This window comes from Diabrotica virgifera, chromosome 8, assembly GCF_917563875.1.
Source record: "Diabrotica virgifera virgifera chromosome 8, PGI_DIABVI_V3a".
Lineage (NCBI taxonomy): Eukaryota > Metazoa > Arthropoda > Insecta > Coleoptera > Chrysomelidae > Diabrotica > Diabrotica virgifera.
In genome coordinates this window covers 43190306-43217471 of record NC_065450.1, presented here as the reverse complement: position 1 = coordinate 43217471, position 27166 = coordinate 43190306, and the positions used below count along the sequence as shown (strand labels likewise).

The window sequence follows — 27166 nt, the reverse complement described above, 5'->3', positions numbered from 1 at the left end:
TATTTACATAGAAAGTATTCGAAAATCGAAATATTGTGCTAAAATAGCAATTTCGCCAGTGACGTAGAATTTGGGAAGGGTAAACCATGCACTGTCCCCTGTCGTACGCCTCTGGTAGTAGCCAGAAACGTTTGTTTATCATAATTTAGTAGGGTGTACGGCAACTACACTTTCTGCAAAGTATGACAAGGATAGTTTTAAAGTACTGGGTAAAAATGGTTATTAAATTTTTAAATAGAACACCCTGTAACTCAGTAACGAGGCACATTTTATTTAAGTGATTTGGGTTAAATCTTAATATTTTGAGGTCTAGAATCTACAACTCAGAGGTTGGACATTCTTAATGAATCACCCTGTATACACTCACAGTTCAAATGCTTCCAACTTTTTAGTAGTCGACGCGTTAACTGCCCATGCTTCTATCCCGTAAAGCAGAATCGAGAAAATATAACACTTTGCCAGCGTAACTCTCAAGTCCAATTTCAGTTCTCTTGCACAAAAATGAAGCAATAAACCTAGCCAATTTTTGAAGTTGGATTCATGTAATAAAACGATTGTCGAATGTTGCATTCGATTCGTATGAGTTTTAAGCCGGGTACACATATGCGAGCCGAACTGTTTGCGAACTACTCGCATACTCATCACGATCCATTGAAAGCGACGAACCAACTCGTGCGAAGTTTAATGTAAATAATTCATTTAAATTGTAATTTTATCTCAAAGACCCGTTCTAAATGTAAATAAAGACAGCAATTATTTGTTTATCAACTATAAAATAAAATATAAAATAAAAATTGATTACATTGTAAATCTCACGTTTCTGATATCTGGGAACACGTCATTCACACAATCTTGGTTCGACGAAACAATATCGCTGGGTAGGCCGTCCAAATTGAATTGCGAATATTCTTTGTGTTCGACACAAAAACGATGTGGTTCGTGACGAGAGACGAATGAACAGCTCCGAGTGGCTGAATGAACAGAGTGCCGTACAAATTATACGAATATAGCGTTCGCATACAGTTCGGCTCGCATATGTGTACCCGGCTTAAGAATCAAATTAAAATTGTTGTATATTTATTTAGTGAATTATGGTTTGATGATAAAAACGTGAAGAACAAAACCGTCTGAAGAATCAAACTAAAATTGTTGTGTATTTATTTAAAATGTGAATCGTTGTTTGATGATAGATACTAAAAATTTGAAGACCAAAACCGTCTGAAGATAAAATCAAATCTAATATAGTATTTAATGACCTTATACCGTTATATTATACCGTTATATTTATTATATTGATTCCTTAAATTCTAATCGCCTTTATTTATATAGTTCGCGTCTTTCTTTGAAGTGATTCTAGAACCCAGTGGAACTTTCGTGTCTCGGTAATGCTGTAGACACCTGCGAATATGTCCTAGTAAATTCGATCAGAGGCGTAGTAAGGCTGGCGTAACATTGCCCTCTCTCTCCTTAAGAGATGGTTTCTCCTGGAACATTATCCGCCCTGTTGAAGGCAAACCCTTTCGCTTCTTTTGATTATAACACCAGATCGTCCATTCTTCTTCGCAATTCATTCACATAATCCTCACCAGCCACATCTTTTCCTGGTCGACATCCAATCTCTAGATCACAGGGTAGACGCATCTCGCGTCCAAATAGGACTTTTTGTGGTGTTTAGTCCATTGATTCATTAACAGAGGATCTGTAGGCCTTTGCGAAGGACGGAAGGTACTGTTCTCAATTTCGCTCGTGATTGGACACCATTTTTGCCAAATATGTAGTTGTCAACTGTCTTATTTATTCGCTCTAACATATATCTAAGTAGTTCTTGTTTTCTTCATAATTAGTGTATCGCAGATTCCCTAGAATATATTTCAAATGCACCGCAGATCGGCTGCAACCATTTTTACATTGTGGAAAAAGCCCGGTAAAGTTATTCTTTCAAACAGACTTCAACATTGTTTTGTGTCATAAGAGCCTTTCTTTTTCGGTAAGGTCAGTACAAGGCATAGGTAGTACATTTTTATTGTAGTCCTTTGCATCGTCGGAACTATTCATCCAATAAAACCATTCCCGAATTTTTTGAAGAGTTTTCTTTATACCGCAATGCCCTCCGGATGGACAATCGTGTAACTGACGAATTATGGACGTCATTGGTACACAGGTTCCTACTTTTGTCTCGTTTTTGATAGCAATTGTGTAATCATTGACATCAATAAGCTTACAGGAACTTCTTTAACATAAGTAACCAATTCCTTTCCAATTATAATCTCTCGGCCAACCTCCTTCTCCACCTCCTCCACTTCACCACAATTCCAACATCTTATTGTCTTCGTTTGCAATGCCTTTCATCGGATTAACACGCTGGTCAAACTTGTCTTCTTCATCTTATTGCTCTTTTGCAGTCCTAGAAAAATTCCACTTTTTAAAGCACTTACTTTGCCGTTGCACTGATTCAGTCATTTTCCGACAGAATTCAATTCTCTATCTAACTCTTCTTAAATCTTCACCTGGGTCGATGGTCGATGACAAAAATGACCAAAGCAAAGAAATTAAAGTCCGAATTGAAACTGCAAGGCAAACACTTATAAAAATGAAGACAATGCGTACAAACAAAGACCTTTAGTTGCCTCTCAGACTGAGGACTCTTAAGATGCTACATATTTTCTATATTACTATACGAAATGAAAGCTTAAACATTAAAGAGACAACACATAAGAAAAATACAAGCGTTCGAAATGTGGTGTTACAGAACAATATTGAAAATTCAGTGGGTTCAAAGGATTACCAATGTTAAAGTGCTACGACGTTTAAATAAGGAGTTAGAAATTATGAACAGCATAAAAACAAGAAAACTGGAATATTTAATTTATTTAATAATATTTAATTAATATTTAAGAATTATTAATTATTATGCAAAGGAAGGATCCAAGGAAGAAGCATAGGAAAAAGACGCATCTTCTGCCGAGGAACCTTAGAGAATGGTTTAACTGTAGTTCATTACAACTATTCAGAGCAGCAGCCAACAAAGTGATCATAGCCATTATGAATATTATGATATACAACCTCCAATAGGAGATGGCACTTTAAGAAGAAGAAGAAGAAGAAAGACGCACAGGTAAGGTAATACTGCCTAGAGAGTGTATACTATACATAGTGTACACGAGTGGAGGAATTTCTTAAGAACTATAATACATTTTCACCGGACTAATAAAAATCTTATCAATTCCCCGGTCGAAAAAAATTCAATTGATCTGGTGTAATCATGAAAGTAAAATAAATTGGATGATAGCTGTGGGAAAATTATAGTAACTATCAAGGTATGTAACATTTTTATGGAGGCGTTGTTGTAAAATTATCCATTCGATTTTTAGTTTTCTCATTCTGCATCACTATAAAGTTTAATTAGGTTTTTATGTAGCTGCACGATTGAATTGAAGACAATAAAACGTATCGTTGTATTACTTATTCAAATTAAAATAGTTAAATCATTGAAGACCTCTTATTCCAATATGAGATAAGAATTATCCTAGTCATAAGCAATGGCGTTTATTATCGTAGACGGTTTTCTTATCACACGCTTTTCAATAAATCAAGCTACACTAATGAAAGGAACATTCAGTATATTTTTAGATATGTAATATGTAATTCTTGTGGGATATTTTCTACAATGAATTCTGTCTTTTGACGGGTTTACTTTAGACCGGACAGTATCGTCGCCCCCGCTAGCGAAATTATTCCGATTCGATTTTTTTGCAGAAACTTACTCAAAAAGAGGTCCTTATAACATATCCACAGGGTGCCGGGTAGTGCCGTGGTCGAAAAATTGTTTAAACAATTTTTTTAAACAAATTCACAAAAATAATTTTTTCATTTCGAACAAAATTTTTTTAGATAAATTGGCTTATTCTGAGCAGAAAAGGTCTCGTGTCATTTTTTTCTAAAATTGATGGTTGTCGAACTATTTGCGATTAAAAATTTGAAAAATGCGAAAATTTTCAAGGCTTAATAACTCGATTAAAAATTATTATTATGAAATTCAAAAAGTGACCAAATCAAGTTTCAAACACCTTCTTCAACATCCTGAAGAGATCTTTGTCATTATTTTATTACAAAGCTGTTATTTTTAATTATTAACAATTAGCGCTATTGTCCAGGATGTATCCGTCGCCCCCGTTAGTGAAATTATTCCGATTCCATGAAACTTACTCAAAACGAGGTCCTTATAACATATCCACAGGGTGCCGGGCGGTGCCGTGGTCGAAAAATTGTTTAAACAATTTTTTTAAACAAATTTAAAAAAATATTTTTTTATTGCGAACGATTTTTTTAGATAACTTGGGTTATTCTGAGCAAAAAAGGTCTCTTGTGATTTTTCTCTAAAATCGATTGTTGTCGAGTTATATGGCCATTTTCGCATTTTTCAAATTATAAATCGCGTATAATTCGACAATCATCAATTTTAGAAAAAAATCACAGAAGACATTTTTTGCTCAGAATGTCCCAAATTATCTAAAAAAAAATTGTTCGAAGTGAAAAAATTATTTTTGTGAATTTGTTTAAAAAAATTGTTTAAACAATTTAGTTTTCTTTAAATAATAATGTTTAATCGAGTTATTAAGCCTTGAAAATGGCTATTTTCGCATTTTTCAATATTTAATCGCATATAACTCGACAACAATAAATTTTAGAAAAAAATGACAAGAAACCTTTTTTGCTCAGAATAAGCCAGTTTATCTAAAAAAATTTTGTTCGAAATGAAAAAATTATTTTTGTGAATTTGTTTAAAAAAAATTGTTTAAACAATTTTTCGATCACGGCACCGCCCGGTACCCTGTGGATAATATGTAAGGACCTCTTTTTGAGTAAGTTTGTGCAAAAAAATCGAATCGGAATAATTCCGCTAGCGGGGGCGACGATACTGCCCAGTCTACTTCGTTTATATACGAGTATATGTACTCGTATTCTCTGGGGAAAAATTATTAACCTGATCAAACAGTGACGTAACCAACGGGGGTTTTGTGGGTTATACAGGCTATACGCTTAACAGCATTACTATTCCATACCCCCAGAGACCCTCCAGTAGTTGTACTCCCTCCCATTAGGATGATCCTGGTTACACCGTTGTTTTATAACAGAGTATAAGAGGTACAAAGTTGACTAGAACACGAAAGAGTGATCCCAAAAGAAATAGCTATTGAAAGCGATGTTAACACATTCACGGACACATCTTTATATGCACACAGTCATGTCCCTTTGTAAGTGTCCTCATATGCAGTCATATCCGCGAATGTGTTAAATAAGGTTGTATGTTGTCTCCTTCTTCTTCTTCTTCTTCATGTACCATGTCCTTTCAGAACGTTGGTTACCATCATAGCTATCTTAATTTTATTCACTGCCACCCTAAATAGCATGCTTGTATCAACACCATACCAATCTCGTAAGTTCTTCAACCACGAGATTCTTCTTCGTCCTGGACTGCGTTTGCCTGCTATTTTTCCTTACATGATATTTTGTAGCAACCTATATTTGGGACCTCTCATTACATGTCCGAAATACTCCAGCTTTCTCTGCTTGATGCTTTTTATGATCTCAGTGGTCTTGCTGAGACGTTCTAGTATTGTGGAGTTTCGAATCTTCTCCACCCAGCCAGGAAACTTTTAAAATTCTTCTACAGCACCACATTTCGAAAGCCTCAAAGCGATTTAGATCGATTTTATTCACAGTCCAGGACTCGACACCGTAAAGTAAGACCGAGAACACGTAGAAGCGAAGTAGGCGGATCCTCAATGCCAATTTTAGGTCTCTGTTACATAACACCTTGGGCATCCTTCTAAAAGCGGCTCTAGCCTGCTCTATCCTAGATCTAATTTCGCCGTGACTTTCTGCGTTACAATTTAATTGCTGTCCAAAGTAAACGATTTTATCAAATTGCTCAAGTTTAGTTTTGTCTCCTACGTTATTCCTAATCTTGGTTGATTGGATTATGAGGAAAGTAACGGATGATCGGACAGGCATTAGATGGAACCTCTTTAATCAGCTTGAATATCTCGAATTTGTAGACGGCGTCTGCCTGTAAACAGAACACAGAACTCACATGCAAACAAAAATCGATAAGCTAACGCAGTACTCTGACATGATCGGTCTCCAGATAAATGCAGAGAACACAAAAGTCTTAAAAAACGATAAACCGCAAATTTATAAAATAAAAATAAATGGTAAAGAAAAGTCACTTATTTAGGATCAATCATGGAAAGAAAAGGAGGATGCACGAACGACATACAAGCAAGAATACGAAGGCGCAATTCGCCTTCAATGCGTTAAATAAAATCTGGCAATCAAGTGAAATATCGAAAGCAACAAAAATCAATGTATTCAATACTTGTATAAAAAGGACCGAACAAGCGTAATTCTACGGAGCAGAAACTTGGATAGTAGGGGAGTGCAATTAGAATGAAAAGATACAATGTTTCGGAAAAAATCAAACAAGGGTATATTTTTCTAAAACTTTTTTTGTTAGTTTATAAATATGTTAAAGTAAAAAGTTCTACTCACAAATTTCGCCGCTAATTGTTTATTAATTGTTTAAACAATAACAATTGTTTTGTATAAATAATGTTAAGAATATGGGTGAAATAACATTTTATTTTGATAAAAAATGTTTTTATTTTAGTTTTGATTATGCTGAACCCGAATCTGACATTACAATTTGCAAATTCAAAATGGCGGATTTTTTCCTAAAAATCCTTAAAAAGTAGTTGTAAAATCCGAATTTTTTTTATAAAACGTGTTTGTTTACATATATGTGGATATTTTTGAGAGGTTGCTGAACCTGAATCAAATTTTGATAATTCAAATTATAAAATGGCAGATCCAAAATGGCGGATAACTTAAAAAATAGTTGTAAAATAATAATTTCTTTACAAAATGTAGATATTTATTTCTACATATGTATATTTATTTTTGAGAGCTTTGATAAACCTAACTTAAATGTTAACATTATAAACTATAAAATGGCGGATCCAAAATGCGGATTTTCTAAAAAGAACATAAAAAAGAACATTTTTCTAAAACATTTATTGTCTTTATTTTTAACAGGTTGTTGAATCTGAATTAAAGATTAAAAATTTAAATTTCAAAATGGCGGATATTTAAATGAAAAAGAAGTAGAATCCAATCAAACAAATTTCAGTTATGAGTAAAATACCTATATTTTTCATAATACTGAAAATTGTTATTATGGAAAGTTGTTCAGAATTAAAAACGATGTGTCAATATGCAATTACACTCTTCTAATCGAGATATTGTGAACTATAAAGGTACATATTTATTGCGCGAAATTTAATTTTTTTACATACCTCGTATAATATTGATAAAATGTAATATTTTATATTTGCATATTAAGTGTTAGACCATGCACAGCTATTTATGACGAATAACTTTCTTCATAAAATTAATAATAAAACAGTTATCATAAATAATAAGTGAAAATTTAATGATGTTGGGTATAATTAATTTGAAACAATATTAAAAAAAACAAATTTTCGATTAGAAGGATATAATTACATATTGGAACATAATTTTTAATTCCAAAGAACTTTTCATTATAAAAATTTTTGATATTGTGAAATATAAAGGTACTTTACTCTTGAGTGAAATTAATATTTTTTGACATACCTCGTACAAAATTAACAAAATTTGATATTTGATGGTTGCATCTTATGTTATATACGATGCAGAGTATTTTATAAAGAATAACTTTTTTTCGTAAAACTGATATAAAAAAAGTTATCAATAGGTTCCAAGTTACGCAGACATACTGTATAAGAGCTAAAAAAATTTTTTTTGTTAAACATTTATTATTGTTGAAGCTTATTATTAAATGTATTTTAGGTAAGTTTTACACAAAAAAGTTTTGATCACTCTGTATATACATTTTTTCATCTGGTAATTTTCGGTTTTTGTATTACATTTTTGTTATCTTTCTTAGTTTTCTCAAAAAGAAATTGTTTATTTCATTTTTAAACTAAAATAATTCAGTGTTTTTTTAAGATTATATCCTAAGCTTTAAAAAAATATCAAAAAAATTGTATTAGATTTATTCAAACTTGAGTAATACCGTCTTAAAGTGGTAGGAATTCTGTAAAACTACGAAGTTTTCAAAAATTACATTTTTTGAGACATCGTATTATTTGAATTAAATTTTTGAGATTTTTTTTGAACAAAACATCGGTTAGTAAGATTATTGAGAGGTAAGTTGTGCAAATTTGGGAGTTTTATAAGTAAAATTGTATTAGTTACACATTTTTAAATCATTTTTAAACAAAATTCATGTAAGGCTCACTTTCCGCCCACACCGTACTTATGTCCATACATTTTATTTCTTTTTATTACAACCATAAGATAGCTTATTTGATCTTCTTTCATGTTCAATTTGTAAAATTTCTTTTGATCCATTAGTTAAAGAATTACATTAAAAAAACTTAACCGTGCACTTCTTCCAACGCTAGTTTACAGTGCGCCAATGTGTGCGAGAAGGGTGACTTTAGCGTTATAAATAAAAAATTACAGAAGCTAGAGATTTAATTTTAGAAAAATCTTTATATAAGGTTTTTTTTTGTAAAATTTTCTGAATTTTTCAATGGTCAAGTCAGTTTTTTTCTAAAAATTATATTTTCGGAGTTATTTAAAAAAATATCTAACTTCGCTGTTCATTTGTTTAATAAAAAACTTCTCGAGTAGAACTTTTTGATATGTTGTTTATTAAACATTTCTTAATGAAATTACAGAAAGTTTTATCTTGTTTGATTTTTTCCGAAGTGAAAATCTAAATGCACTCCCCTATGTAGGGATATTCATCGTGCTGTAATAATAATCAATCAGAAATTTTCAAAGTATACTTTAAGTTATCTACTTTTATTTGAAATAATGAAAAATCGAAAATGTTAAAATTTCCAAACCGCATCCCTCCTTAAACTTCGTCTGGATACTGTTTAGTGTTTTGACGTATTCTCTTATAGTTGTAAAATACTGTAACAATGTAAAATTGTTACAATACGTGTGACAATAAACGCGGTGTCTAAAGTTAGGTACACGCAAATTAAACTTCATCAAGCCAGTGACATCATTATTTAGCGTTCGCAGTGACTGTATATTTGGTACACTTTATTTTGATATATTTAATGTTTGACAGAAAAATATTTGTTATTAAGGGAAGGGGAAGGGAAGCAGAACTATTCAGATGTTTTAAAATTAATTGTAATAAATCAATGTGTATATAAAAGTATACAGTGATGAGCGCACTAATAACCGGCAAAATAGCGCAAAAGATGGAAAACATAATACGTTGCGAAACAAAAAGAGATGAAACTAGTGGAGGTGGAAATGATCGTTATAAACGTATAAATTAACATTACATTACATAGTTTCCCACCTTTAGACGTCTGTGACAGGAGTATTTTATAAAATTTTACTGTCACAGTGACAGTTGCCATACTCCTCTGATACGTCTAAAGGCGGGAAACTATGTAATTTAACGTTAATTTATACGTTTATAACGATCATTTCCATCTCCACTAGTTTCATCTCTTTTTGTTTCGCAATGTATATGTTTTCCATCTTTTGAGCTATTTTGCCGGTTATTAGCGCGCTCATCACTGTATATTCAGGTTAGCAAAAAAAATATTTAATTGACATGACATGTACAAAATACTATTAAAATAATTTTTATATGTAAGTTAATTATACCAGTTTTTAAACCAATACTATTGTGTTTATTTATATTTATACAAGGAGTTGAACTCGTTATAATTTTCATAGAAAATTGGTTATAACTTTGTAAATACTCTGAATAACCCTGTAATAACCTTTATATTTTTCTGATGGGGAAGTTAAGAAGATTTCGAACATAGTTAAAACATAAGTTTGGTCTGCTACTATGTTATTGAACACCCTGTAACATTGTAACTAATTTTGTAATATGAACTTTTTTACTAACTTTTATTGCTATCTATTACTATAGCGCATCTACTAAGCTTTATCACACTAATCAATCGCCCTGTATATTTTATGTTAATACTTCTGTTACCCTTAATCACGAATTTTTGTCTCTTATCTTTTGCATACTGTTTTAAAATGTTGTTAAACAAATTAAAAGAACTAAACAATTGTCCACACTCCATAGCTAATTAAAAAAAAAACTTAGACAAATTCTAACCTCACTCTGACACTCGCGGTACTTACCACAGCATACACGCGGCTCAAGTTAGCGTGTACCAAAAACCCAGTCACAGTGCACGCTAAATAGTGACGTCACTGACTTGATGACGTTTAGCTCGCGTGTACCTAATTTTTTTATTTGCGTACAAGTTAGTGTGTACCTAGACACAGCGGACAATAAAAGTCAATTTTATTTTTATTTACCTCACACCTGACACCACTGTAACAATAAAACCATCGGTTCGTTTATCGAGATTTATTTTTACAACTTTACAGACTGAATATTTATCTTATACACGAACTTAATTCTAATAACAGCGCGCTATTTATACGAATATAGAACACCAGAAACGTTAAGAACGTTCCAAAAAAGCGGAACCGCAAATCTCTAGTAATCGCATTACCTTTTACCTACTGCTTGCCCCTCTAAGCGGATTCCAGTACATATTATATGTCCAGTGCTCCGTCCAGAATGCTCTGGTCACATTCCGAGTTACGAAACGTTATAAGGGGATCGGCCAAAAGTACTCTTTCGCTACAGTACTAATAGGTATGATGAATATTGTTAACGTTGTTGTTTTGTTACAGGTAGTAAACTTGGAAAATGCCAACGTTCCCAAAGAAGCTTTCGAAATCTACATTAATGGTGGAAGAGAACTAACTTTTTCGACCAAAACATTTAAAGAGGTGCCCGCACTATCATTCATCTACCTAAATGGAATTCAAAGAGTCGTGATGGAGAAAAAGTCGTTTTATTATATTACGTCTTCTAGTCTACTAATTCAAATACAGAACTGTGATGAACTAATTATTAAGACTGGTGCATTTGAATACTTGCAGGTAAGTACTGTTACGATTTTACTTATTTCTTATTAACTTTATTTTAATTAAAAACACTAAATCTATATATATGTTACAGTTCAAGTTGATTATCCAGTTGGAGTTGACTCCAACTAGTTGGAGTCAACTCTAACGGCTGGTTTCAGTAAAAGTTGATTATAAATATAAAATGAAGATTTATATTCAACATTTACTAGTAAAAGTAGACTCCAACTAGGAAAAGTATACTCTTCCCAATGCCATTTAGTAAAAGTTGATTCTGATTCACACAAACAGCCGATTCTAGAAATTAAATGTTACTGAATATGTTCAAATTAGTCTAGGCTGTATCGTCGCCCCCGTTAGGTAAATTACTCCGATTCGAATTTTTTGCACAAACTTACTCAAAAAGAGGTCCTTATAACAAATCTACTGGGTGCCAGGCTGTACCTTGATCGATAAATTGTTTAAACAATTTTTTTAGACAAATTCACAAAAATAATTTTTTCACTTCGAACAATTTTGTTTTAGATCATTTGGGTTATTCTGAGCAAAAAAAGGTATTTTGTGATTTTTCTCTAAAATTGATTGTTGTCGAGTTATACGCGATTTAAAATTTGAAAAATGCGAAAATAGCCATTTTCAAGGCTTAATAACTCGGTTAAAATCCATTATTATGAAAGTCAGAAAGTGACCAAATCGAAGTTTATAGCCCCCTCTACAAGATCCAGCAGAAATTTTTGTCACTATTTTATTACTAAGCCTTATCTTTAATTATTAACAATGAGCGCTAAGTGCGTATTAGGCGGCCGTCAATGGTTAGTGCTAAAGAGATGCACCATTCGAGCCGTCCAATGGTGAATCTCACTCGCACTCACATTGACGGCCGCCTCAATACACGGTTAGTGCTCATTGTTGATAATTAAAAATAATATCTTATTAATGAAATAATGACAAAAATTTCTTCAGGATCTTATAGAGGTAGTTTTAATCTTTGATTTTTTTTTAGTTTCTGACTTTCATAATATATAATATCGTATGGCATTTTTGCCTTTCGGACAGTTCCGGCGCCAATTACATCTTTAACCCTGTTTCAAGTAACTAGTGTCGATGTACACTAGCCCAGGGGGACCGACGGCTTAACGTGCTCTCCGAGGCACGGTGAGACAGCTCGTGTCATTATTGGAAATGAAAATGGTTTGTCTTTGGCAGGGCTCGAACCCACGTGCACTGGCGTATGAGGCCAGCGATTATGCCGTTACTCCACGGCCGCTCGCTCGACTTTCACAATAATTATCTTTAACCGAGTTATTAAACCTTGAAAATGGTTATTTTGGCGTTTTTCAAATTTCAAGTCGCTAATAACTCGACAACAGTCAATTTTAGAGAAAAAAGGCCCAACGGATTTTAAAAAAATTTGTACGAAGTGAAAAAATTAGTTATTTTAGCGAACTTGTTTAAAATCATTGTTTATCACCAAACTTCACTAAAATCATTCATTATTGTACTCATTTGCCCTCATTTTCGGCAGTAAAGTAACACTTTGTTGTATTGAAAGAAGAATGTTACTTTACCTGCCGCGATAATTAATCAAATTAACCGAGATTGAATGTAAGTGGTCAATGGCAGCAATCGATTATTTATTTGAGTGAAATTAAAATTTATTTACTTTAATTATTAAAAATATTGAACAAAATTTATCTTATTATTAATAAAATTTATGTCAAAAAGTAAAATTCTGTAGTGTTTCGCAATTATATTCATACAAAATAAATCAAAACTTTACAGATTTAGTAATTAGGTAGGTATACAATATTGATAACTATCGATTAAACATCAAAACCGGCCCTCATGCAAAAGTCATCTGTCATTACTGTCATACGAATTTTTTATTTCGTCTAAAATTTAAAAAATTTCCTCAAAGTTGTAAGTAAGTGTTAATGTTTTTTATGATTGACGATACAATTTTGTACGCACCACCTCAATACTCTTTATCGAACGCGTCTGTTCCTCTGCTCGTAATATCAGACTCGTTCGATAAAGAGTCACTTTACTGACTGACTTTAATGAAATTGGTTAAACAATTTTTCGACCGCGGTACCGCGTGACACCCTGTGTATTTGTTATAAGGATTGTTATACGGATGTATTTCTTTGAGTAAGTTTGTGCAAAAAATCGAATCAGAATAATTTACCTAACGGGGGCGACGTTACAGACTATACTAATAAGTAGTTGAAACGGTCAAAACAAAGAAACGCACACTCATCAAAAATGCACTTGAGATTCTCGTATAATCAACATTTACTGAATCGATCCAGGAAGAGTCAACTCCAACTAGTAAAAGTTGATTTAAATTTTTAAAATCAACTTTTACTGCTTGTTTCAGTTGGAGTTGACTCCAACTAGTTGGAGTCAACTCTAACTGAGAATCAACTTGAACTGTAACATATATATATATATATATATATATATATATATATATATATATATATATATATATATTGTTATATTTCTATTTGATATGAAAATTAAAATTTGATAATTATAGACAAAGTTCAATTTAATATAAAATATTTTCAATTTTCTCAACCACGGGCATATAAATTTAGAACAACCTGTATACAACAAATTGTTATATTTAATTTTAAGAAGTGATTAAATAAGACTCAAGTGAAATCGTTAATAGGTCATTATCGTTTGTTCGCGGAAGGATCGGTCATTAGCCGATGCTAAATACGACTAAGTGGAAATAGAGAATAGGTCATTAAAATTGTATATAGTAGAAAGTAATTTTAGAATGGGAATTAACTATTTTCTTGGAAATCCATTAAGCATATTTAGAAAGTTTAAAAATTGGTTTTGAGGAATACTGCGAATGAGAGTTGGTGGTGGAAGTTTGATTTGTGCATCTGGAAGGGATATTTAGAAAGTAGGGGAATGAATGACAAATAGAGATCAGAATGTTTTGAGCTGTCGAGAAGTGAAGTCGAGTAGTAGACGGTAGTGTACGGAGAGTGAGAAAGCCTGTGTAGTTCCGTGAGTGTGAAGTATCTATCGTAGAACTAGAGGTAGGCCAGGTTGAGAGTAAAAGAACCTCCTTGAGCCAAGAGTTCCCGGTAGCTGATTGCAGTTTCGAAAAAGGTAGAACACAGCATCACGACAGAAGCAGGAAACGAGAGCTATACGAGCTAGTTTCAGAGGAGAACATTACTGGAAGCCAGGACGAGGTTTGGATTGCAGCCAAGGATAGCAGGAAACGGGTCTTGTGTGAAGACATTCTCAGTGCACCAGAAAAAGGTCAGTCTCATTTGTTTGGACATGAATGTATGGGTTTTTCGTAGTAAATACCACATTTAAAATTGAAGAAACATAATCAATAATATCAGAAAAGCTTCATCAAACTTAAATAGAATTGTTGCTAATAAATCATAATAGTTAAATGTTAATAAAAACTTTCAATTGGAAATCAAAAGAAAATAAGATTCCCATGTGTAAATGTTATGTTTAAGAAAAATAAGATATAGCAAATATTAAGCAGTGATTGCCATTTAAATAAAATAAACAATATTTTGATTACAATTGTAACCCATATGTGTTATTATTTTACTCTTTTCTTTCCTATCCCGATTAGGAACCATTAAGAAATACTTAGAAGCCACGTATGTAAGTAATTAATTTTATAAAAAGCCCTGAGATTGAAAACATATTGATATGTGATCTGGTAAATTAATTAGATTATTATTAATGCATTGATTAAATTAAATGACATATAAAAATATTATCTCATATCAATAATCAAGATCACAACAACTGTCGTCCAACGTGGAGGGCATTGTAAAGTATTTCTAGTGGCAAATTTGAAGGATAGAAAGAGTAAAGCCGGTATTTGAAAATTTATATGCCTGTGGTAAAAAGTGAGCTACTTACATTTGATAACATAAAATTTTAGATCTCTTTAGGTACAAATTTTACATAACTGATTTAATATTTTATTTTTACGATATTTACATTTGATATATTTATTGACAATTTATAATATTTGGGTGAGAAAAAGTCGTCTTGGTAACATACTAGTAAAATTTCATATTTGGCGGGGACAGTACTTCTTGAAAACAAATGTCTGTGACAAGAAGCCAAAGCAAAGACAACAAAAAACAAAAAGAACATTCAGACCAAGAAGATATCTTAGACACGACAATCATGGCATCAGAACAGCAAGAATTATCAGGAATAGATAAACTATTACAACTGATGCAACTCCAGTCACAAAAAATGGATGAAGCAAAAAGGACAATGGATAAAAATCAGGAAGAAACATCAAAGAAAATGGATGAATCACAAAAAAAAATGGATAAAGTGGATCAAAAAATGGATGAAACACAGAAAAAAATGGATGACAATCAACAGGAAACAAAACAAGCCATAGAAGAAAACAACAGAAATATAGAGAGTATTAAGAAGGAACTGGTTAAAAAAATAGAAGAGATTGCAGAAAAGAGCGAGAAACAGGAGTTAGAGATTAAAGAAATCAAAATCAAAATAAAGGAGATAACGAATTGCCAGAAAAAAGAAATGGAAAGTTTGGAAAACAAGTTTGAAAACGCTATTCAAGCAATCAGAGAAGAAATGGAAAGAAAGATTGCGGAAATCAATATTCAACAAAATGTAGGAGAAAGAAGAGAAAAGGTTATACATAGCACAGATGACGTGAAGATAAGGTTTGGCGGGGATGTAAGAAGATTACACCCAGTGCCGTTCATAAATAGCCTGAAAAAGAAAATACAGCACATCGGAAATTTCGAAACAGCAAAAGAAACTATCAGAAACCATCTCAAATATGAAGCAAGCCTATGGTTCGATAGCAAAGAAGAAGAATTCGGCAATTGGCAACAATTTGAACAAAAATTTTTGAATTATTTCTGGGGAAAGGTCCAACAATTGGAAATTAACAAGGAATTGCAAAATGGGAAATACAATGATAGGATGGGTGTATCAGAAAGGACATATGCTTTGCAAATTTACAATAATGCAAAACATTTACAATATAATTACTCATCGGAACAATTAGTCGAACTGATTGCAAGACATTTCGAGGAAACGCTGGAAGACCATATCACATTGCAAAATTACAAAGACATAGATAGTTTATGCCAATTCCTACAAATAAGAGAATCACGTCTAAGAGAAAGAAAATCAAGAAGGTCGCGAGAAGATTACAGGCCCCGAGAAACACAAGATTACAGAGATAGAAATCAAAATAGGAGGGACTATACAAGACGAGATTTTAATCCCAGAAGGGAAAACGAAAATAGAGACAACGGAAGAGGAAATTATGAACAAAGAAATAGGCAATGGAATGAGGATAGAAATCGAGAATACCAGAATAGAAACACCACACTCGCAAATCAAGAAAACAGAAATAGTGGTAGACAAAATGAACAGGGATATCGAGAAAACCGAAACAGATCCGACAGACCAAGAGAAAATAGAAGAGAAGTAAATAATACCCAGACAGATGAATATGACGGAGAGAGACATTATGACGAAAATATAAACTACGATGAGCAACCGGCGTTTTTTCACGACGGCGCTCACTAAAAACCAAAAATCAAACAGGAATCTTTTGTAACCCCAAGGAGTTTATTAAATTGGCAAGAAACAACGAAAAGAAAAATGGAGTTAATTTAAAATTTGTGGATGGATTTATCAACGAGAAACCAATTAAAATTATGATAGACACTGGATCTGAAATAACATTGGTCAACAAAAAACTAATAGAAGAAGTTAACTTAACAAATTTAATTTACAAAATACCTAGGGTAAATTTAGTGGGCGCAAACAAACGGACATTGGCAACTATAAATGAAGGCATACGAGTAATAGTACGACTGGGTAAGAAGATGTATGCACTACAATGTGTAATAATGCCAAACATGTCACATGACATGATAGTAGGAGTTGACGAATTGGCAGAAAAACATGTAGTGATAGATTTTAAAAATAATACGATGAATCTAACAGAAGAAAAAGAAGAAGAACAGGACAAGGAACAGGAGAAACAAAATACGGACGAATCAGGTAAAGAACAAACAGTGGAAATGAATTTGGCAACGAAGCAAGGACAAAGAAGAAAAGGGAGAAAAAGTCAGAAAAAGACAAAAGAAAATGAAACCTGTGGCTCCTCAAAAGAAGAGTTGAGCCCAGAAGAAGAAAAATTGAGAGTATCAAAAGCAAAAGAAAACTGGGATTCCTCAAAAGAAGAGATGAGCTCAGGAGAAGAAGAAATAAAGCTAACAAATGAAAGCGAAAAAGATATGATCGAAACAGTGGCATTTGAAGGGGAGGCATATGAAAACGAGGATGCAGAATACACGGTAAAAGTATGTGAAAAATCTGAGGAAAAAGACAGAAGATTGATATGGGAAAAAGGGAAAGACAACATAATAGCCGACACTCTAACACAGGATGAGGACACTGAAAATAAGGAAACAATTACTCTACAGGTGGGACTAATTAGAGTAATACAAGAAGAAGGGGTATAAGACGTAGATTAAAGTAAGGAAATATACAGGGAGTGGGTTTTGCCTCGAGAAAATTTATTTAAAAATGCAGATAAATTTTATCGAATACAAGGCGGGGATTTGTTATATTTCTATTTGATATGAAAATTAAAATTTGATAATTATAGACAAAGTTCAATTTAATATAAAATATTTTCAATTTTCTCAACCACGGGCATATAAATTTAGAACAACCTGTATACAACAAATTGTTATATTTAATTTTAAGAAGTGATTAAATAAGACTCAAGTGAAATCGTTAATAGGTCATTATCGTTTGTTCGCGGAAGGATCGGTCATTAGCCGATGCTAAATACGACTAAGTGGAAATAGAGAATAGGTCATTAAAATTGTATATAGTAGAAAGTAATTTTAGAATGGGAATTAACTATTTTCTTGGAAATCCATTAAGCATATTTAGAAAGTTTAAAAATTGGTTTTGAGGAATACTGCGAATGAGAGTTGGTGGTGGAAGTTTGATTTGTGCATCTGGAAGGGATATTTAGAAAGTAGGGGAATGAATGACAAATAGAGATCAGAATGTTTTGAGCTGTCGAGAAGTGAAGTCGAGTAGTAGACGGTAGTGTACGGAGAGTGAGAAAGCCTGTGTAGTTCCGTGAGTGTGAAGTATCTATCGTAGAACTAGAGGTAGGCCAGGTTGAGAGTAAAAGAACCTCCTTGAGCCAAGAGTTCCCGGTAGCTGATTGCAGTTTCGAAAAAGGTAGAACACAGCATCACGACAGAAGCAGGAAACGAGAGCTATACGAGCTAGTTTCAGAGGAGAACATTACTGGAAGCCAGGACGAGGTTTGGATTGCAGCCAAGGATAGCAGGAAACGGGTCTTGTGTGAAGACATTCTCAGTGCACCAGAAAAAGGTCAGTCTCATTTGTTTGGACATGAATGTATGGGTTTTTCGTAGTAAATACCACATTTAAAATTGAAGAAACATAATCAATAATATCAGAAAAGCTTCATCAAACTTAAATAGAATTGTTGCTAATAAATCATAATAGTTAAATGTTAATAAAAACTTTCAATTGGAAATCAAAAGAAAATAAGATTCCCATGTGTAAATGTTATGTTTAAGAAAAATAAGATATAGCAAATATTAAGCAGTGATTGCCATTTAAATAAAATAAACAATATTTTGATTACAATTGTAACCCATATGTGTTATTATTTTACTCTTTTCTTTCCTATCCCGATTAGGAACCATTAAGAAATACTTAGAAGCCACGTATGTAAGTAATTAATTTTATAAAAAGCCCTGAGATTGAAAACATATTGATATGTGATCTGGTAAATTAATTAGATTATTATTAATGCATTGATTAAATTAAATGACATATAAAAATATTATCTCATATCAATAATCAAGATCACAACAATATATATTCTTTATTTTTAATTTATGTACTCAGTAAAATGTATACTAACACATTAATGTATACTATTGTATACTAACAAATGTATACTAACACATATATAATTTATATCTAATTTACTTTGTACAATTTATTTTACATGTATCCACAAGTAATTGGACTTCGTAAGTCCTAGGTTTTCACCCAAAGTAATCGAAAGTAGAACTGGAAGTCGATATTTGAACTCTCCAATACGCTTCGATTGATGTGTTACATGTACTATTTCTGCGACGATAATGGCACTTCTGGTTAGAACTTTTTAACCGGAAATAATATTGAAACCAAAATTTTACATTTTTCTCATCTTGCTAAGGCACGTCGAATGATATATCGCTTATACTATTTCGGTGACTTTAAAACAGTTCTTACGGTTTAACTCTAAAACCGGAGATCTGATGTCAAATGTCTTATCTTTAATACCATCCTTGGGTTCTAAGCTTACATTCGACACCTCATTTGTCATTCTGTCTGTATTAATAACGGAGGAGTTGTATTCGCCGACGGACAGGCAGACAGTCATAAAACCAGAAGTATTGTATTTATTCTCGTCTTGCGAAGGCGCGTCGAATAATATATCACTTTTACTATTCCGGTGACTTTAACACAGTATGTACTTATGGTTGCTTTTCTAAAACCAGAAGTCATTGGTCAAATTTCTCACCTTTAGTACCATTCTTGGATTATAAGCTTTCATTCAACACCTCATTTGTCATTTTACCTGGTATAATGACGGATGAGTTATATTCGCGGTCGGACGGACAGACGGACCGACAGCCTAGGTAATATTTATCACCTTTAGTTTATATCTTTGGATTATAAGCTTTCATTTGACACCTCATTTGTCATTCTACGTGGTATAATGACGGAGGAGTTATATTCGCGGTCGGACGGACAGACAGCCTAGGTCAAATTTTTCACCTTTAGTACCATCCTTGGATTATCAGCTTTCATTTGACACCTCATTTGTGGTATAATGACGGAGGAGTTGTGATCACAGACAGACAGACAGACAGACGGACGTGGATAATTCAAAGTTTTCACATTTTATTCACACATAGATAAACAAAGATAAACATGTTATTCTCTTTGTAACTGATATATTTGACACGATCTGATTTTCACAATTCTTCACATAAAATTCTGAACAAATGGTAGGGAATATGGGCCGTCTCAAATTCTAACCTTAGATCCATAAAACAAACTGGCCTACCATGGAGGCTACCTACGAAAAGAAGAGATCAAGTTATGATCACCAGACTACGATCAGGGCCTGGATTCCGTGCACTGTAGATATCTACAGTCGCCTTCTATCGATGTCACGTGTCATGAAAATATTTGAATTTTTAGCTTTAATTGAATTATTTTCTAGTTTTGCTAGGTTATACTCTAATTGATGCTGAAGTGACACTTAGTAAAACAAGAAAATATTTGAATTAAAACTAAAAATTCAAATATTTTCATGACAATTGCCATCGACAGAAAGCGACTGTAGATATCTACAGTGCACGGAATCTAGGCCCAGGACATACCAAGATCACACATATGATTTCCTACTGCAGAAGCAACCGTAGCTACGCAAACCTTTGTGTTACGCGTGTGATAGTGATAAGTACAACACAACAATAAAAGACATTCTAAGTGAACACAGCCACCAGAATCATACCATACTTTTTTGGTTACCTCAGGACTAATCAACAAAATCTAATAATTGTATTCTGTTTTTAATATTTTTGTTATCTATATAATTTATTCGATCATTGCTAATAACCCTTAAAAATTCTTCACATAGCAGACAAGTTTCCATCTCTATTTGAGTGAAATATTTGTGATGACAGCTGTTATGAATGGATTTCATTTTTTTCAATAAAGCTAAAATGAATCACATTCACATAATTATAAAAAGTTCAATAAACCGTTTTGATGATGACTTTATTTAATTAGTGGTAATTACTGTCAATTAAGACTGCTTCACGGTATTACTTAACCTATTGCTATCCTTGACGTTAATAACAAGAATAGTTCCTCCGTTTTGGTATATTAAACTATTTATTTTAATTAGAATGGGTTTAGGAAGCAACCTGCACTTTGTAATTATGTCTATTGAAAAATTTCTTTTTAATTATAGTTATTGAAGAGAAAGAAATATCCCATATTCCTACGGATGTTCTTTAAAGACGAATGATTAGTAGAAGCAATATGCATGGCGCATGGCAAAATAAGCTAGTTCATTTTAGAAAACCAAATCAGTACTTAATAATTTCATAGGCCACAAAAAAAATACTTTGCGTAATATCACATACAGTCGGAAAAATGAATGAATACCCGTGAACGAACATATAAAACACGCTGTATTTTCCTGTCACCGTGTCACAAAGAAAATTGTCTAGTGCAAGTACATGTAATAATTATTGTTACATGTACTTGCACTGGACAATTTTCTTTGTGACACGGTGACAGCAAAATACAGCGTGTTTTATATGTTCGTTCATGGGTATTCTTTCATTTTTCCGACTGTATACCTGCAGAAGACTACCACTAACCGAACAAAACGAGTGTACGTATATAGTTTTTGCAGAGAAGACGAAATATTACTTGTTAACATGATTGAGTATACATAAAAGATCATAATGCCATCCCAGAATGCGTAAGACACAGCAAATTTGTGTATTATAATAAAATTCGTAATCGTTATTATGTACAGTGTTTGTAAAAAGTGTTTGTGTTATAAAGTAAAACATTTATCTCCATTTATTATTCATTTCAACACCGATTTACACCTTGCTTCGACTCAAAAAAGATAATCAGAGTCTTCGTAATCAATCACTAAAGAAGCTGGTTCTCGTCATTATGTAAAGAACAAGAGGCATTCACCTAGTCAGTCAATTTACCAACTGGTGAATAAATATTGTTTTTAAACTAAATACATACATTTATGTTTAAATTGTATTTTGGCTGTATTTAAATTAATTTGATCTGATTTCATCAAAACAGGATTTATACATTTTTATTTAAATATAATTCAGGAGATATCAAACCTGAGATACCACAGAAAATTATCTGTTCCAGTAACATACATACATCATCCGCATACCAAGAAGTATTACCTTACACTTCTGCTTTAACAAAATTAATAAAACCGTTTTAAAGTCAGCTGCCTCTTAAGGAGATATTTATAAAAACAATATAAAAAACGTAAAAAATCCACGTGTCACACATTTAAATTGTGGTTATTATTTATACATTCATAACATAAAGAAAAGAGATCGAGATGGATATCATTAGTAACCGCAAATACGTATCCGTTTTACCTGAACACGTTTTGCGGTTGTTCCGAGGATTAAAAATATGTAGATGTCTTTCATTTGCAGTTATTATGGCGCTTTGAATCAGAGTTCAGGGTTTTTTCAATGGTTTTTTTTGAGCGACGAAATGCAAAAGACTGCGATAGTATCTACAGATAAAGCGCATCTTCTATTCATTTTTAATAATTTTGTTGAAGTGAATAAATTCTCAGTTTAGTTATTTTTTTATACATTCTTGAAAATCTGTTACGGAGATTACTAAATTCTGTTATAACAATTACTAAAGCAGTGAGGACAAGATTCCAAACGAAATGCTGAAATACGGTGGAAACACATTAACTAAACAACTAAGGATACTTATACAAGAGATTCATTCGGGATATACAATACCTAACAGCTGGCGCACTAGTACAACGATTTTAATATTTAAAAAGGGTGATAAAACGGTACCCGAAAACAACAGAGGAATAAACCTGCTCAGTACCGCTCTAAAATTGACCACAAAAGTCATAACCACCAAAACCACCAACGAAATAGATCTAACAGATGAACAACAAAGCTTTAGATCCGGACGATCCTGTAACGAAGCAGTTTTTGTTGTCAGGCAAGTCATGGAAAAATCACTAGAATACAAAGTCCCGGCTTACTGTTGCTTCATAGATCTACAAAAGGCATTCGACCGTGTAGAGCTGAATGATGTAAGTCACCTGTAGGGGAAAGGAGGATGAGAGGGGCTGGTTCTATAAGTTTGTAAACAGAAAATAGTTGTAAAAAGAATAATATTCTCACTTTCCTACATTTGGTAGATCAAAAATATATAAGACTTCGAATAACCAGCAACCAATTGATTACAAAATTAATAAGTTAGTAACCATAGGGAACAGCTAGTATACTAATTATAAGGTTTAAATTGACATAGTTTATTTTTAGAAGTAAATAAGGAAGAAGTAAATAAAATAGACAATAACAGTAAATAATGAGAAATTAATAGCAATAAAAATTATTTTGCCAACTAATCACCTATACCTAATTTTATACAAATGTTCTTAAACCAAACTATATCTGCATGCGATAGAACAAGAAAGTTTATTTATAAAACCGGCAACCCTGCAATGCTGGAGCTTGGTGCCGTATTTTTGTACAGGTGATCAGCAATAATTGATACTTCTTCTAGTTTAATTGTATAATGCAGCTTAGATTCACAAGCACTGAATTTAATACATACATACTTAACTTGAATAATAATAATAACTTGCTTTCATTAGAAAAGCGATTTAGCGTGCTTCCAGTGGGAAGCGAGAAACGCACTTTTTACATGTTATTCGGTCAGAAGTTGGCGATGAAATCTTTGTTTTAGGGGCGAAGGGAACTAAGAGAAGTTATTAGGTATACGATTTTGGGTAAATAAAATTTGACAAGCGCAGAATACTTATAGGATTAGGAAGAAATACAGCATGTGTGCTGAGAGCGTAGAGTTTTAGATTAGGTAGATAGAAAACTATTAGAAGTTATTATTAAAATATTAGAATGACAGAAAACTATTGTAGAAAAGACAATTTTCTACATCACCTATTATACAGCGTGTCTACTTAAGTTGGAAACATATGGGAAACTTTTTTATTATTAATTTTACGAAAAAAAGTTATTTTTTATAAAAAGTTCTGCATGACCCAAAACCTAAGATTCAATCATCATATATCAAATTTTCTCAATATTATACGAGGTATGTCAAAAAATATGAATTTCGGTCAAGGGTAAAGTACCTTTATTTCTCTCAATATCGAAAATTCGTATGATAAAAAGTTGTTTGGAATTAAAAACTACGATCAAATATGCAATTACATGCTTCTAATTGAAAAAAAAAATTTCTCAAATTTATGGGTACCGAACATCGTTTTTAATTATTACAAATATGATAACTCGTTTATTATTCATTTTACGAAAAAAAGTTATTTTTCATAAAAAGCTTTGCATGGTCTAAAATCTAAGACACAACCATGATATATCAACTTTTATTAATTTTATACGAGGTGTGTCAAAAAATATGAAATTCGCTCAAGATTATAGTACCTTTATATTTCACAATATTTCAATTAGAAGGATGTAATTGCATATTGAAATATAGTTTTTAATTCTAAACAACTTTTTTAATAACCGTTTTCAATATTGTGAAAAATAAAGGTACTTTACTCTTGAGTAAAATTCAAATTTTTTGACATATCTCGTATAAAATTAATAAAATGTGATATCTGATGGTTGCATCTGCGGTCTTAGGGCATACAGAGCTTTTTATAAAGAATACCTTTTTTCGTAAAAGTAATAATAAAAGAGTTATCGTATGTGTAATACATAAAAACGAAGTTAGTATCAATAAATTTGAGAAAAATTTGGAAAATATTTTTTCCAATTAGAAGCATGTAATTGCATATTTGATCTTAGTTTTTATTTCCAAACAACTTTTCATAATAAGAATTTTCGATATTGAGAGAAATAAAGGTACTTTACTCTTGAACGAAGTTCATATTTTTTGACATACCTCGTATAATATTGACAAAATTTGATATTTGATGATTGAATCTTAGGTTTTAGAGCATGCAGAACTTTTTATAAAGAATAACTTTTTTTCGTAAAATGAATAACAAAAAAGTTTCCCATATGTTTCCAACTTAAGTAGACACGCTGTATAAACGAAACATACCAGATATTATCAAGACTATCGAAAACATATACAGCAGAAATAACATGCAGGCCAGAATTAATAACAAACTAACACAGTCGATACCAGTGGAAACAGGCATACGTCAAGGTGACTCATTGAGCCCGCTACTGTTTAACCTCATCATGAATGAAATTATTCATAAAGTCAAACACCTGTAGCCCAGTAAATGAACGGGAAATACGGCGAGACCGTGTAATTTTCAGGGGCAACTCCGAATTGCATGAAAATTTGGATTCAGGTTCTACTCACCCTCCACTTCAAAGTTGAAATTGTGCCGTTGGTTGCTTTTACTTGGAGGGGTGACAGTCACCCCTTCTCAGGGGTAAAAACCATATGTTCAAGATAAGACCGGAAATGGATAAATTGACGAATTTTAAGCATTTTTTGTTCTGTAGAGTTTTTTATGTTAGTCAATACTTTTCTAGTTATTTGCGATTGAAAATGTTTATTTTTCGACAAAAAAACTACGTTTTCAGACGGTTTTTCGCAAATAACTCAAAAAGTAAATATCTGATCCAAAAAAATATTCTTAGCAAAAGTGTAGCTTATAAAAAACCGAAAAAAAAACGGTGGATCAGAATAGTCTATCAACCGAGTAAAAAGAAAGTTGTAGCTCATGAAAAATACGTTCTTATTCGTCTAACTCCAAATTGAATATTTCAAGGTGAAATCAACGAAAAATTAAGCACTTTTCGGTAAAAACCCATTTAAACTTTTTTAAAGTGTTTATAAAAAGATTTATTTTAATTGTTCACAGAAGTCCCTAGCTTTAAAATTAAGCGAGTTACGCTCAAAATAAAGTTGGCCCTCTTTTTTTTTGGTAAAAAAATCATGAAAATCCCCCGTGTTTAGCTCCCAAAATGAAATTAATCTCTACCTCTTTACAAACAATTTACTTACTTATCTATTTTTTATATGATCTGTCAGTCTCGCCGGTTTAAAGTGCTTATTTTTAAAGGGTTATAGTTGAAAAAGCTTGAACGGGTCAGTATCCACGAGTGTATGCAAATTTTCAACAGCCATATCTTAACCAATTTTTGTCTCACGGAAAAACAAAACGAAACTAGCATATTTACAATAGCAAAACCTACATTTTTTTACTCCTTAAGATTTTTCTTATCGCTACTACTTTTTAAGTTATTTTGAAAAAAGGAAATTTTTGAAAAATTTTTAGAAAATTTTTTTTACTATAAAACCAAATTTTTTTAAAAATAAGCACTTTAAACCAATCAAACTTACAGATCATATAAACAATACACATGCAGTTAAAATAAAGGATAAAGCGGTAACGATTAATTTTATTTAGGATGCTAAATAGAAGGAGGTTTTCACGATTTTTTTTACCAAAAAAAGGCGCCAACTTTTTTTTTTTTTCAGTGTAACTCGTTTATTTTTGACGATAAAATTTTGTGTAAAAAACAAATATAAATCTTTTTTTAGATACTTTAAAAATATAAATAAGCTTTTCCCGAAAAATGTTTAATTTTTCGGTCATTTCGCGTTGAATTATTCTATTTGCAATTAGACGAATAAGAACGTATTTTTCATGAGCTGCAACTTTGCTTTTACTCAATTTATAGACTTTACTGATACATCCCATTTTTCGTTTTTTATAAGCTACACTTTTGCTAAGAATATTTTTTTCGATAAAATATTTACTTTTTAAGTTATTGTCGAAAAACTGTCTGAAAACTTAGTTTTTTTGTCGAAAAATTAATATTTTCAATCGCGAATAACTCAAAAAGTATTAACTTACGTAAAAAACTTTCTAGAACGAAAGTTGCTTATAATCTGTCAATTTATCCATTTCCGGGCTTATTTTAAACACGCGTTTTTCACCCCCCGAGAAGGGGTGACTATCACCCCCCAAGTAAAAGCAACCAACGGCACAAAGTCAACTTTGAAGTGGAGTGTAAGTAGAACCTAAATCCAAATTTTCATGCAATTCGGAGTTGCCCCTGAAAGTTACACTGCAAAACGGTCATTTATTGGGCTACTGAGTATAGGGTACAGAATGGGTGAAGAAATTATCTCTATAGTATGCTACGCAGATGATGCCGTACTTATTGCAGAGAGTGAAGATGACCTTCAGAGACTTTTATTTCAATTTAATATAAAAGCAAGA

The 27166-nt window shown here is 32.2% G+C and overlaps 2 protein-coding genes across 7 annotated transcripts in view; one reads left to right on the top strand and one right to left on the bottom strand.

The window, feature by feature from the left end:
• Positions 1–27166, bottom strand: part of LOC126889923 (E3 ubiquitin-protein ligase MYCBP2) — a 743799-nt gene that overhangs the window by 398141 nt on the left and 318492 nt on the right. The window lies entirely within an intron of this gene.
• LOC126889924 (uncharacterized) overlaps positions 1–27166 on the top strand; it is a 249886-nt gene that overhangs the window by 183221 nt on the left and 39499 nt on the right. For 2 of the 3 annotated variants that reach the window (XM_050658661.1, XM_050658663.1), the window contains exon 2: positions 10804–11055. In XM_050658661.1, coding sequence (XP_050514618.1) covers positions 10804–11055 — 252 coding nt within the window. The remainder of the gene's footprint in view (positions 1–10803; positions 11056–27166) is intronic. The other variant, XM_050658662.1, reaches the window with a different exon arrangement.